The sequence below is a fragment of the Terrapene carolina genome, unplaced genomic scaffold (assembly GCF_002925995.2).
Source record: "Terrapene carolina triunguis isolate 2854851 unplaced genomic scaffold, T_m_triunguis-2.0 Scaffold210, whole genome shotgun sequence".
Lineage (NCBI taxonomy): Eukaryota > Metazoa > Chordata > Testudines > Emydidae > Terrapene > Terrapene triunguis.
The window spans coordinates 29,976,968-29,991,449 of record NW_020664561.1 but is presented as its reverse complement, the minus strand read 5'-3'; the positions used below and the strand labels follow the sequence as shown (position 1 = coordinate 29,991,449).

The 14,482-nt window shown below is 39.8% G+C and overlaps 1 protein-coding gene across 5 annotated transcripts in view; it reads right to left on the bottom strand.

Annotated features, from left to right (window-relative positions):
• LOC112108480 (collagen alpha-1(XI) chain) overlaps positions 1-12,429 on the bottom strand; it is a 221,790-nt gene extending 209,361 nt beyond the window's left edge. For 4 of the 5 annotated variants that reach the window (XM_026655483.2, XM_026655482.2, XM_026655481.2 and 1 more), the window contains exon 1: positions 12,012-12,428. In XM_026655483.2, coding sequence (XP_026511268.1) covers positions 12,012-12,126 — 115 coding nt within the window. In that variant the 5' untranslated portion in view covers positions 12,127-12,428. Of the gene's footprint in view, positions 1-12,011 lie in introns of all 5 variants that reach the window. The other variant, XM_026655480.2, reaches the window with a different exon arrangement.
• Between the last annotated feature and the right edge of the window lie 2,053 nt (positions 12,430-14,482).

The window sequence follows — 14,482 nt, the reverse complement described above, 5'->3', positions numbered from 1 at the left end:
TAAAGGCAAGAAGAGATGGCTATTACCTTTGAGTGGTGCTATATTAAATATTCTCGGTTTACAAGAATGTTATCTCTAACTGTGATTTCTGCAAACTCAATCTGGGATCAGAAAGACGGACTGTCTAGTTCATGCATAAGCAGCCATCATTAAGATTCTAAAACTATAAGAAAACCTAATTAACCCTCCCATGGTTGTGTATTTTCTGAAGGAGTAAAAAGTAACACAAATGTATTTTATTCTCTAACGTATGCAGATATTACTTTGGATTTACAAAGGGAGCAGATATTTTGAGTTAAGAAGGTGATAGTATCTGACTATAACCATGCTTTAAGACTAATTTTATTTTAGTAACTTAGCGGTCAAGAAAATTTCTGGATTTACAATGGTGGAGACTGGAATCTTCTTTCTAGTCACTGAACAACTGTAGCAGAGGCAACAGGAATGCAAGTTTCCAGGGATGAAAGGTTTTCAGTCTCTGTGCCTATTCAGTATTTGGTCCCTCTGTTGCGGTGGCAAAAATGGTACAACTAGTGCTAGTTAAGGTGGTAGTTTTGTATATGAGCCTTCCAAAAATTTCACAGAACCTATCAAATATATGCCATCCATCCTTGCCTACCAACCTGGGCTGTATTCAAAGTGGTAAGCTAGAGGTAAAAAGTTCCATGTCCAATGATCAGTAGCTTTTCCCATTAAACAATTACACATTTTTGAGTAATAGCTTCTGTGCTTTACATGAAAGTTGGAAAACTATTTTTAATCAGTTTAAAACAATAATATTTGGGCCAAGGATCTGTTGACTTTCAACCTAAAATGGATTTTTACTACAAAACGTAAGAAAAACCCTGACGGTCACATTCTTGGGTTCCACTATAATACTGAGAGAGAGATAAAATCATGTCACCACAGCAACTGAATAAGATTTGCTTGACTCAAGCTATCAGTAATAACTAAAGTAAGTGTAATGTGTCATCCTTAGTGGACCATGTACATATACATACCAATGGGATTGATCCTCAGTTGGCTAATGGAGCTGCACTGTTTTATACCAGCTGAGGTTCTGGCCCAATCATTCTGAGCAGTTAATATGTGTAAAAGCAGCAAAGAGTCCTGTGGACATGCATCCGAAGAAGTGGGTATTCACTCACGAAAGCTCATGCTCCAATACGTCTGTTAATCAATAAGGTGCCACAGGACTCTTTGCTGCTTTTACAGATCCAGACTAACACGGCTACCCCTTTGATAGTTAATATGTGTGTATCACATCCTTTACAACTAGGTAAATAAACCCCTTAGCACCTCAACCCATTTTTTAACATTCATATCAACTACCTTCACCAGGGGTCGGCAACGTTCGGCACGCGGCTCGCCAGGGTAAGCACCCTAGTGGGCCGGGCCAGTTTATTTACCTGCTGACGCGGCAGGTTCGGCCGATCGCGGCCCCCACTCGCCGCGGTTCGCCGTCCCGGGCCAAAGGGGGCGGCGGGAAGTGGCGCGGGCCGAGGGATGTGCTGGCCGCGGCTTCCCGCCGCCCCCATTGGCCCGGGATGGCGAACTGCGGCGATTGGGGGCCGCGATCGGCCGAACCTGCTGCGTCAGCAGGTAAATAAACTGGCCCGGCCCGCTAGGGTGCTTACCCTGGCGAGCCGCGTGCCGAACGTTGCCGACCCCTGACCTACACAATATCTTGGACAGTAATTTTGTCTGCTTTTGCTGCAAAACAAGAGATTGATCCAAGGTCAGAGCCTTGCTACTCCTGTCTAGAGAAAGACAATATAGAATACCTGGGCATTTCACTGTTGGGAATTATTATTTGAGGAAGAGTAAATCTTCAATGTGCTGTGGTCTGATCCCTGCTCAAAAATACCTTTCTTCACTTTAACAGGCTTGTCAGTTACCAACTAGTACCTAACCCCACCCCACCTTCCTGGGGATGGTCATTGAGAAGCTGGTTATAAGACAACTCCATCATCAGTGGATATTCTCCAATAATCTGGATTTTAGTCAATTGTGTTTCAGACCTGGATTTGGACAGATAGTCTTCATGGTCAACAGTGACTCAAGGCAATGGACTGAGGTCAAATATCCATACTAATCCTATTAAATCCATCAGTAGCCCTCAATGCACTTGATTGAGGAAGTGTTGCTTTCTTGACTGAGGATCCTGTGGCTGGGACAAAATTCCTTTTCAGTGGCTTTAATCATTCCTTTAAGAGACATCCCAGAAGCCTATGATGGGCAATTGTTCTTCTCACTCATGAAGTCCCACAATGTTGATTTCCCCCCCACACACACATGGATCTTGCCACAGCCAAAGACCACTTAAAAGCTTCAACTTGTGAAGAATTTGGTTATCTACATTTTAGGTAGGGCAAACTAATTTCAGCACATTGTAATCTGCCCCTTCGCTGCATTTTCAGATTCAATTAAAGGTGCTAGTGACTGAGCACTATAATGCTCTAGGATAGAGTTATGTTGAAGATTACCTCTTTCCTTATCCCATATCACCTCAGCTGCATAGAGAAGGAAGGGATGCCTGACAATAAGATGATTGTAGTGGCAGCCCTCTGGATCTGGAATTCATTCTCATCAGAAATCTCACCGAGCCTGAACCTGACTATACTTAGATTAAAAATGTATCTCTTTGCTCAAGTGCCTAATAAAATATAGGTGTTGAAATCCTCTTAGCAATTAGTTTTTGGGCTGGTAAATCTTTAGCTTTGTTCTCTTCAGTTCTGTGAGAGAATCAGACAATATACTCCCCATTTGGGGAAAAGTACTAGATCCTCATCACCTAAATTATGTATAAGGCTTCCACCTTTTAAATGGATGTAGTAATAACTGACAATAAACAATTTTACCAGGATTCAATTATTTTACATAGATACAAAAAGAAAAAAGAAAAAAAAAGAAAAAAGAAAAAGGAGAGACAGGAAGCTGTACACTGAGTTGTCCAATATATTTTTGCAGTTTGTTGAACTTTTTTCTCTTTCATACAGAATGAACTATATTGGACAGATATTGATTTTCCTCTTGATTTTGCAGTTATTCATCAATAATGTCCTCACAATCAATGTTTAAGTACCAATTCATTAGAAATGCCCCATCCTAAATGGAGTGTAAGAGTTGGAGCCACTAAACACAGTAGGCCAGATTTGTCCCTGGAGTACACAAGAGATTAATTTGGCCCAATAATATTAGCTTCTGAAATGTTTTTTTTTTTTTTTTTTTTTTACTTTGTATTGTTCCTTAGTAAATACAATTACATTATGTCGGCAAACCGTTCTGTTGGAATTATCTCAAAACTTCATTATAAACTGGAACTCAGAGTGTGAACTTACTAATCTTTTTCATTCCTACATTTAGTTTTTTTACAGTTTACTCTTGTTTTATTTGATTTTTAACCCTATTAAAAGGCTAGCTACCATTCAGCAGTGAGATTCTAACGGTCTAAAAACATCCATACCCGGTGAATATTGATGAAAAGTCTTCAGGTATTTATTATTTATGGCCAAGACTTTCAGAAGTGGGTGCCTAAAGTTAAACACTTTGGTACATATTTAGGTTTCTAAATATTTAGGTTTCTAAATATGAGGTGCTGAGTGCTCAGTACTTTTTAAAATCACACTATTACTTAAAGACATAAGAGCCTAAATTTAGAGTCCTAGTTTTCTAAAATCTTGGCCTCTGTTTTTCAGCACCCATCCAAGGTTCTAGGTGCTTATTACAATCTAATGGCAGTGTCCTATTATCTATGAAGTAAGTTAATGGCCCTAGGCCAGCTCCTATTGGGCACATATCCAAATAATAAAAACTACTATTACAATAGGTTCTATCTGGCACCAGTTTTGATCATCTCCTCAGAAAGGCCAAAGATTGAATGGGCCTGGAGTCTAAACTATCCTTTCTCTCATAGTGATTAATGAGACACATTGGTAGGGGAGAACAGGGTAACTTGAATTGTCGCTGCCCATGCTCTGTGTCTGTACAGTGCAGTCCAGAATAAGAGAGAAATGTGGGGGGCAGAAGAAAAACTGAAATGCCGATTGTATGAAAGCTTTTATACAGGTTTATTTTGGCTACCATTTTTCAAGCTCTGTTTTAAGCAGTTCTTCTTTTTGCATTAGTTCTCAAAGATTATCAGCCTGTTCTCTAATTCTGTAAACATTTAGCAAACAGTTTAGTTTAATAGCTAAAACTGAACCTTCAATAACAGGACAGTCCCTAAGTAGCCAATAACTAGTTAATCAATGGGGGAGCATTTACTAACAGCTCTCGATTTTTATATGGTTAGCTAAAGGTAGAGCATTTTCAATGGAAAGTCCTTGACTTTTGGATTCACGTCCCTCTCTGGTTGAACAGACTCTGAGTCTGTTGGCGTTTAGGTTACAGTTCAAAATGCATGTACTAGTACAGGCATTTGCCATATAAGGGTGGTTGCTGGTTTTGTAATGCAGTGACCCTAATCATCTTTTTTTATGTTTATATCGGAGTAGTTTTTAATGTTGTACATGCACCCAAGGACAATTGTGATGGACAAACGAAACATAAATAGTAATTATTATTAATTCTTAGCATGTTTCATCTGCAGTACCAAACATAAACACTAATTATTATTATTATTATATTATTATTATTATGTTTCATCTGCCCATCCCAAAGTGCTTTACAAAAGTGAATATTTAGGATTTGCCCTATTTCACAGACTCGGAAAATGAGGCACAGAGAGGTTAATTTTCAAGTTTTAGAAATGAAGTCTAAATTATCTAGTTGGAGAGGGTGTGCAACAACTCTGAAAATCAGTTTATCCTTATCTAGATGCCTAAATATGAATTTAAGAGATTAACTTTAGGCACCCAGGTTTGAGATTTTGACCCATGACTGCTACTTATAGGTGAGAAATGTAGTTCTTTTAATCACTACAGTTTTATTGCATTTTACCTTAAAGAGCATTCAGATAAAAATGCCAGAGGCTGATGGCATTTCCAGGAAGGGTAGGACACTGTTGTAGATCACTTCAATATTTGGTTGCATATGAAGAACAGATTATCCGGATGCATACAGGAATGCTTTAAATATTTACTTCACTAACAGGTGGGCTCTTTCAAAAGTACTCAGAACTGGCCTAACTCTGTTTCACAGAAGTCCAACACTGAGAATTCTACCACTGACTTCGACAGGAGCAGTTAGGCCATTGCAGAGCTCTCTTAATTCACTCAACATTCTTAAATTATAATTCAAAGAAAATGAAAGCACATTGTGAAGCTATTTGATTTATTTTAGGTGACCATCAACAAGTAATTGTCTCTTCTCAGAGCCCAAAAATGTAAAACACGTGTAGTAAAAACCCTACTCAGGTCTCACATTGAGGTCAATGTAAGAATTGCCTGTGTATAAACTGCAGGATCAGACCTTTAATGATGTTAGCTTGAAAGTATCAGTCATTTAGCTGAAATATTTCTGCAGGAATTAAGGAGTACCCTTTTAGGTTTTCATTACTGACCAAAATGGTCTAGACATGGAGTGTAACCTACATTTTTGAGGTTGAGGTTTCATTAATACTTCACATATTTTGCCTAAACAGTGGCTTCTTCGTTATTTACAATAAGACCTTCTTTTAGACTAAGTATATTGGTTATTTCTATGATTAGCAGCATTCATTAAAACAGAGCATGCATTACCTCAATCTGATTCTGAGATTTCTTACGCTATTTTTATACTAGTGCAATATTGGGTCAGATGTTCAGCTGGTATAAATCTTTTTAATTCCACTGAAGTCTTATGCCAATTTGCAGTAATGAGGATTTGGCTCAATATTGATTCCACTGGAGCTACCCCTGGTTTACATCAGAGTATTGGTTGATTAAATCAAAATTTATTCTCACACTGTCTAAACATGATGAGGCCTCTTTTACTTGCTGAGCTATAAAGTTCTTTAGTAGAACTACTAGCTCATAGAGACAGTACCTTCAGACATGACATTCTGAGACCATCAAAACACAAATTAAATTCCTGGAATATCATTTCTCCATTACCATAATCTCATTACCATAATGCTGGCTCTGCTGAGCACCATTTTTTAGGTTAGAGGGTAACCTAAAAACGGTGATCAGCACAGCAAGAGACACAGTGTCCCTTTTCTTAATAAGAAATGTGGCTAATAGTTAAATATAAAAAATGAGAGATTGGGTCTTCTGAACCCAAATGTTTGTAGATACACAAAGGAGGTATTTCACTGAAAACTTTTTTAGCTTTCAAAAATATCCTGATTATAGACTACAGTCTTGAAGGTGGCATATTTGTACATTTTCAACTATATATATAGAAAATCTTTAGAAGAAAAGAACAGGCATCTAAGGGTCAGAACTTCAACTGGTGAAATTTGGAGTAGCTCCATTTAATTCAGTGTATCTACACCATTTGCAGGAACCGAGGATCTGCTTTTAAAAGTCCCACAGCTTGCAACTTGATCCTACAACTAATGAAGTCAATGGCATAACTCCTCATGACTATAAGCCAAGCAAATCAGCCCCTAGTTTTGCATCTCACTGACATCAATGAAATGGGCTTTAGACCTTGAATAATAATCTTGTTCCAAAATTATAATTAACTATTTAGATTGCTAGAATATTTTTAGTATTTGTGTTGGGCCAAATCCTGCTCACCTTAAAGGTGGACATGTGGTGAGTAAGACTCAGAGTTTAATAATACTCTTCAAGTGAGCAAGATGACCAGCATTTGGCCCATATTATACAGTCATTATGAACTTAATTCAGTTGCAATCAACTTCAATGACAGCAAGATCAGGATCTGTACTTTTTATTGTTTTTATTATGCATCCTTCATTTTAACCTGGTAGCAAACAATATGCACTCCTAATACCAGTTCTGCCAAACAAAATTCTATTTCACATGCTGAATGCATTAACACTTTGACATATACAGAAATCCCAGGCCTAAAATTTACAAAGGTTTTTATGTCCCCTTACATGTGATAACGTGCTGAAAGAACTCAAATACTGCCACTTCCTGCTAGTATTTAAATAACGAGATCAACAATTAATGTATTACACTTATAGTTTGCAAAGATGGTATTTAAAACTTGGTACTCTAATTATAACTATTTACAAGATGCATCTGTGTTCATTTAATTTCAGTAAATGCTAATTTTCCCATGTCCATCCAAAGGACAAATCTTTATCACTTTGTTAGACTCTACTTTCTTAACACAAGAGATGTCTCCCAAGGTCCATTTCATTTATTTGCACCCATTATCAACAAATAGTCAGCAGAACAATAAATTAACAAATGTTAAGAGAATTTCTTATGAAAAGAAGCAAAGAGCTCTAGTGAGAAAAGAAAAGCAACTTCTTAATCTTGTTGGCACATGGAAACCCTACTGTTCCTCACTATACAAAAAATTAATAATAATAATCTGTAAGAGGCATAATTGCTCCAGCACATTTTAGGTGCAACTTAAGTTCAGCAATAATGCCATGGTTCTTTTGTTATGCTTTACTTTTGTTGGAATTAAAGGTCCTATTGCTACAAATACTGCAGATGCCAATTTTACCAGTGGTTTTTTTTTTTGTTTGTTTTTTTGTTGTTTTTTTTAAACAAAGCCTTTTAATTTATCAGAAAACATCATACAGCCAAGAGCAGGTTTTTGTGTTAAGGAAGCTTTTTCTTTTTAGTGTAGAATATCAATTCAAACAATTGCTTCTAGATTAATACAGATATAACATTTTAGATATGTATCACTTGTGTGTGCTACGTTTGTGTGTTTATATATATTGGACTTGATAATATATTTTAAACAAGACAAAAAATAAAGCTAGGAAATATGAAGTGGTTTTTTTTGTTTTGTTTTTGTACTGCAGAGCTAGTAAAAAGACACAGCCTGAATTGTCCTTTCAGGACTCTGTCAGGTCTCCTTGTAAATTAAATATAAAGCACTAGAGTCTGCAGAATCACAATACATACCAGTCATATTTCTTTGTCAGTTGCCTGTCTAAGACAAAGCCTTTAATTTAGAATTTCTGCAATATTTCTAAAGAAAAAACAGACATATTCATGCAGGGTCAGACAGCACATTCTGGGAAGATAGGACCATTTCACCTGCTGATCCCTGGGACTCAAACAAACTTTTCAGCTGGGACCACCAACAGTTATTCTTAACAATTCTTCCTATGGTTTGATCAACTTAACTCATTTTTTCAAGCTTGGAAATTTATTATCTCTTTACCCTTTGGAGGTTATGGTATTTTTAATAAGATGAAACTGGCTTTTACAAATATTTTACTATATTTTAAGTTAAAGGAGACATGAAAATTGTTCAATTTCATAATTGAGCATTAACACACAGCATGCCAGTCAACAGCACAGGGGAGCTATATCACTAATAAGCTGATCTGACCAGACATTTACAATTTACTATTTGAAATCAATATTTTTGTATTGGTTAATAATAATTAGACATTAAACAGTTTTCTTTTGAGAAAGCTGAAGAGCTACATTTCCATTGAGACCCAATAGGCATTCAAAACAGAATTACATACTTTTAGGTGGGTATGGATATTAAAAAAAAGTCACCTTTTCCATTGTAATGGGCCCAATTCTCCACTCCTTATGCACCAAGAACTCCTGCTGGTTTCCAAGGAAGTTTGGGGAGCATTCTAATGGGATGACTGAAATAAAGCACCTACAATATATTCGAGCGAATACTCTGTTGTCCATGGATTTACTTAAACAGAAGTTCATATATTTATTTTCTTTATATAACTGACCAATCACATTTTCAATCAGAATTGTCCTGTACTCTGATGAATAGCAAGGTTTCCATTTACCAGAAAAGCTAAAAAAAGAAAAGTTGATTTTCTTTCATTTCTTGCTCATGAAATTTAAATCAGCATTACAATAGTGCATTGACTCCAGGACCTTACAAAAATTTATAGTGCTGAAGCCATGCCATTTTGACTAAATGAGTTTATTCATTCCAAATGCACTGCCAACACATTTGGTATTTAAAGGTGAGGGGGCTGGGGGTGGGGGGAATCAAAGAAAGTCTTTTAAAAGTGTATTTTGTTTACTTGTACCAGGTTATAAAGCAAAAATATTTTCTAACAAGAGTTGCTGAGAAGTTAGTGGGCACTGAAGCGACAAAATATATTTCACTGATTTCCCCATTCAGTTGCTTCTCATTTCTATGACTTTCTCTGCCTTAAGGTGGAGAACCTCAGGAGCCTAAAAAGGAATTCTCCAGCCTAAAAAGGAATTCATACTGGGACAGGCACTTATCATTTTTCTTTATGGAAAAAAAAATTAAAGCAATTTGTAAGAAAAAGTCAAGATTCTTAGGAATTTTGTTGAGGTCTTTCTAAATAGAAGGAAATGTGTCTTATTTAAAAAGTAATTACTATGAAGTTTAACACTTTATATGAATACGTTGTGTAATTTGCTTTATAAACTGACAGTTTATGAGAAGCCCAATAAAATAAAAGTCACAGGTCTAATCTTAATGTAGTCAGAAAGATATGATTTATACTGCATTCTGATAAAACATTGCAATTCACTTTATCACATAATTTACAATGATGTGTCCAAAAGTTTTATTTCTATAGTTTCTTTCCTCCTTTCAAGTGTCAGTCACTGAAGAGAGCATTTTAGTCTTAGATTTTAGCGAATGTTATTTTCTTTTATCTTTGAAGTCTTTTAAATAACAGTGGAGCACATAAAAGACTATTCAGAAATAACTTAATACTTCATTTGGGAAATTAGTCCAGATACAACTGCCACTAAAGTCAATGGAAAGATTCTTACTGACTTCAGTAACAGTTGGACTGAGCCCTAACCACACAGCTACCAGCAGTTTGTAAGCAAATAGCATACCCTGTTTCTGAACATTTAAACTACCATGTTACTTGTCAAGCAGTTTTCAGGAAAACTCATAAACTGTGGAAATCTTAAGAGGCTCCCTGTCATTTTACATTTCTGATATTTCCTTGCTTCATTAGAATGGAGAAAGAACTTTAAAAGTAATTCTTCACTCAGGTTTTATTTTAGTAAATCTATCAATTTCACAAATCTGTGCTCCTGTTATTGTTAAAACTATTTCAGTAAATACCAAGAAGCTTGCGCTGAATTTTTATCAGTGCTTCTTGGGTTCAGATTTTCATTTAAAATCTAGATTCAACCCCAGAACTCAGTTTCTTTGTCTTCATAAACACCTTATGAAGTGAAGGCTGCAAAGAATCATCTCCAGCTCACATTCAATTGGCATATTAGGTTTAAAAAACAATCTACCCAGTCTTTTTCTTCAGTATCCCTCATTCAATAACTTCAGTTTCAATATAGTAATGAGTACCCAAACCCCTGCAGCTAGATGGGGGAGGGGGGACTTATCTTTGGAAACTCCACTGGAATCATTGGAATTGCAGCAAGGATGGATTTGGCCCCCTCCTCCCTAAACTGTAAATGAAACCAGCAGGGGGCAGAATTACTGATTGATCTGCCACAATTCAAGTGGTGACCAGGTACAAAATGCTGAATGGAAACTTTGATTATTCACCTTTCTGTGCTCCCCATCATAACTACTGTTGACTCAAAACGTGGAAAACGACACCACTGTACTCTTCAAAAAACGTGCAAATCTCGTCACAAATAATGATATAAACATAACCAGGACTCTGTTCTGGGAGCATCAGCCCCCTAAGGCTGTGAGGCCCCCTAACAGCAATGTTGCCACAAGAAGACCCTAATCCCTACTGCAGATTGCTGTGGGAAGATGCGGCATTTCCACTCAGCTAGGAGTTCAAAGTCACTGGAGAATGCACAGCCAGGTTATATGTGTAGTTCCACATATATGCAAGCAGATCTTTTAAGGTCATAAGATCGGACTGTTCCTCTGGTTTCCAACTGAGGTCCCCAAACAGGACGCTTCTGGAACGGTTGTTGCTCCTCCTAACACTACCACGCATCTGTGCAGGAGCGCAGCTCTTGGAGTTGAGCACTGGGGGTATGCCCTGCGCGCCCCTCCCCTTCCCACCCACCCCCAGACGTGTGAGCTCAGGGCCCTCCCTACCTTCTGAGCTCCCCCTCCCGAGGGCGAGGATTGCGGCTTCTCGCTCGTCTGCAAGCTCCCAGGAATTGCACCCTGCTAACCATGTCCACAGACACCTAACGGACCACTCATTCTTCCCCAAGGATGCGGGAAGGAATGGGGGGGGGGGGAGCCGCTTCTCGGTGCAAGGCTGAGGTGCTGAGCCTAGCTCCTGTCACTGACCTCCCTGCTGTGCCACGTAAGAGTCCTTAGCTCCCAAACCGATCGCCCGGTCAGTTACGGGTCTCCAACTGGGAGCTGCACACCCCACCTGGCAGCGGGCGCGCAGGGAGAGAGTTGTCGGGCTAGCAAAGGGCCCATTTAAAATAGATATTCTCTTCCCTGAGTTTTGGAAAAATTTTGCCAATTAAAAATCTTTGCAAAGAAAAATAGAGAAAGAAGAACTAAGAAGTATTTGAAATCTTGAGATGCCCCTCCCCCATCTCCCCGCTCCTCGGAGGAGAGTGCAGAGACTTTTGTTACACTTTAGCCAAGACTTTGGGTGAACTTTATCAGGTTAATGACTTGGTACGTTCAATCGAGCTGAAAATCGCAGAAACATCTGTTGGTTTTAAAAATGGATTTCGTGGTGGGGGAAACACAGAGCTGTATTCAACTCCGCTTTGCTTCGCCCCCTCCTCCCTTTCCGCAGTTACAAGAAAGAGGTCGATGTGGGGGTCTTTAAATCATCAGCACCTTAGAAAAGCGCCTCTATATCTGGTTGTGCAAAGAGGCTCCCAGCAGCGCTTAATACCCCGAGCTAACTCCTCACCCCATTATTTTCGCCTCCCCAGGACGGGGATCTAATTTGACAGGTCTTCCACTAAAACCTGGTGGCAGCATTGTCCTGCATTTCCCTCCCCAGCTGGGGAGGGGGGCTGGCTGGTAGCGCCCAGCTCCCGTCTCTTTCTTACCTCCTCTGACCTCTGCAGCCTGGAGAAGGAAAGTAAAAGTGATGAGTGTGGTTACAGTGGAGTCCCGGAGCCACCTTTTCGTTTTCCACCTTGTGGACCATCTCTGCATCTCCATGCTGGGCGCCCACAAGTGTGAACCGGACTCCGGGCGCCTTCAATTTATACCAGCTCCGTCCCTTCCACGGTATTCCCAGAGATGCTGCCTCTTATAGAGCCATCCGTGAACCACCAAAGGGGATTTCTTTTTGTCCCTCTCTTTGCTCCGTGCAGGCCCCCTCCGCTCCTTCCTCCCCCGGTGCCCTGCCTTCAGACTGCAGGGAGATGAGGGGCTTTAATCAAAATGCCAGGAGCACGGCATCCCCCTAAAGGCTCCATCCCGTCAGAGGGCTGGGCGAGAGGCACTCGGCAGCCACCCCCGGGAGCCCAAACTGACAAGCCAGCGGCAGGTCAGAAGCCAATCGCACGCCTCCTCCGGCAGCCCACAGACCGCCCTCCTTCGGCCCCGCAGGCTGGACCAGCCCCCCGAGCCGCCCAGCCAGGGCAGATCAATACTTGGGGAATGAAAGGAATTGCAGGAGCAGCCCGCAGGGAGTCTCCGTGCTCAGCTGCGCCCCGGCCAGTCCGCTCCGCAGCGGGCTCCAGCCTGCTCGCTCCCCGCCCTGGGAGCCGTGCGGCAGTGGCTCAGCCCGGACCTGCCGGAATCCGCTCCCCGAGCCAAGTGGGGGCAGAGGAGGGGTGGCTGGGACGGGGCAGAAAGCGCGAGACGCAGGCGGGCGATGGGGCATAATGGGAGGCAAGTGGGGGCAGGCAGGGGGTAGAAGAACGGGGGAGGGGGTCAGAGGATCATTGTGCCCTCCCTGGTTCCCACTGGTCTGCGCTGCTGAAGTTATAACCCAGCCTAGAGAACGATCGATGCCTAGATCGTCCCTGTCAGAAAAAGCGCTGCCTGCTACTAGAGCTGGTGCAGTGACACGTTTCCCCGCTCCCCACGAGCTGGCCGCTTCCCGGCAGGGGTTGGGTATTTAAAAGAACTCCGGTGTGGCAAGGTTTAAGGAAGCAAAGGAAGGGGGGAACCAACAGAATGCAGAGCAGAGGCCTTGAAACGGGGAGGGGGTGGGGAGGCTGCTGGCCCAACATTTAAAAGTCCATCTATGACAAATTCCCTTTGCACTGTCTGTGTGTATATGGGTATTCCACATTATCCCATATTTACATGTCACTAGAGCATAGTCAGTTTGCTCAGATTAGCCAAACCACTTAAGAATTCGATCTCACTGACTTTAAAGGCATTGGTTAATCTAAACTGACTTTTCTTTATTGATGGCTCTAGTCATATGTACATATGGGATTTGTAAAGTGTGTCTTTATTGGTATATTTATGCTTCAAAACAAGTTAATTTATCTTTTAAAATGAAAACTGTTTTAACAATCACATAATTTAATAATGGCTTCCAAGAAAATTATGTTTTACTAGGGAGAAAAAGCATGACAAGTTTAAAACAAAAGGGAGTAAATTTCAGAACTTAATAGCATTTTACCCTTTTATTTACTGTACTGTACATTTATCACAGAAAATGGCAATACTTATCTCCTTTGTAAAGCGCTTTGAGATCTACTAATGAAAAGCATTATATAACAGTAGGTATTATAGTATTTCACCATTTCATGCATAGATTTCAAAAAGGGTAGAATCATCTTCATTCATTTACAGCTAGGGAAACCGAGGCACAGATAGGTGAATTGACTGGCCCAAGGACACTCAGCAGGCCAGTGTGAGAGCTAGGAATAATGCCCAGGTCTTCTGAGTCCTAATGTAGTGATCTATCTGCTGGGCCACACTGCCACTCTAACTGCTCAACTTCAATAAATAATGGCAGAGGCTTAAGGAGAGTTTCATTAAACACATACATTTGGCTAAATCCTACTTGCCTTTACTCTCAGTTAGTGAGTAAATGCACTCTGAATTTTAACAGGTGACTTGTGAAGGAAAAAAATGGTTTTGCATCCCATTTTCTTTATGCAGAATAAATAAGGTATTACTTATTTTATTTTAAATTGGATGGGAGAGGTGTAGAAATTCCTGTTTTATATACCACATTTCCCTTAAAAGACTCAATGGAGAACTGAAGGACTATTGGATTTATAACCTCCAAGAAATATATTTAAAAAAACTTGATTTTATCTGTCTTAGAGTGATAGCTATCAAGTACCAATTCTTCAATATGTAGCTCAGGGGTGGACTGCTATGCCCATGTGGAGACCTACTGAAGTCAAAAGATGAAAAATAACCAAACCAAAACAACAAAAACCTTGGAAATTCTAAAAACAAAATACTTGGTTTCAAAAACTGGTTAAGTTACAAAGTGCTAACAATGAACCTACTTATCTTATAAAATATGGCTACTTACAAGCAAGGAATTAATAACTATTACACTGCTCTACAGCCAAAATGCTTCTGAAATAAATGTAGT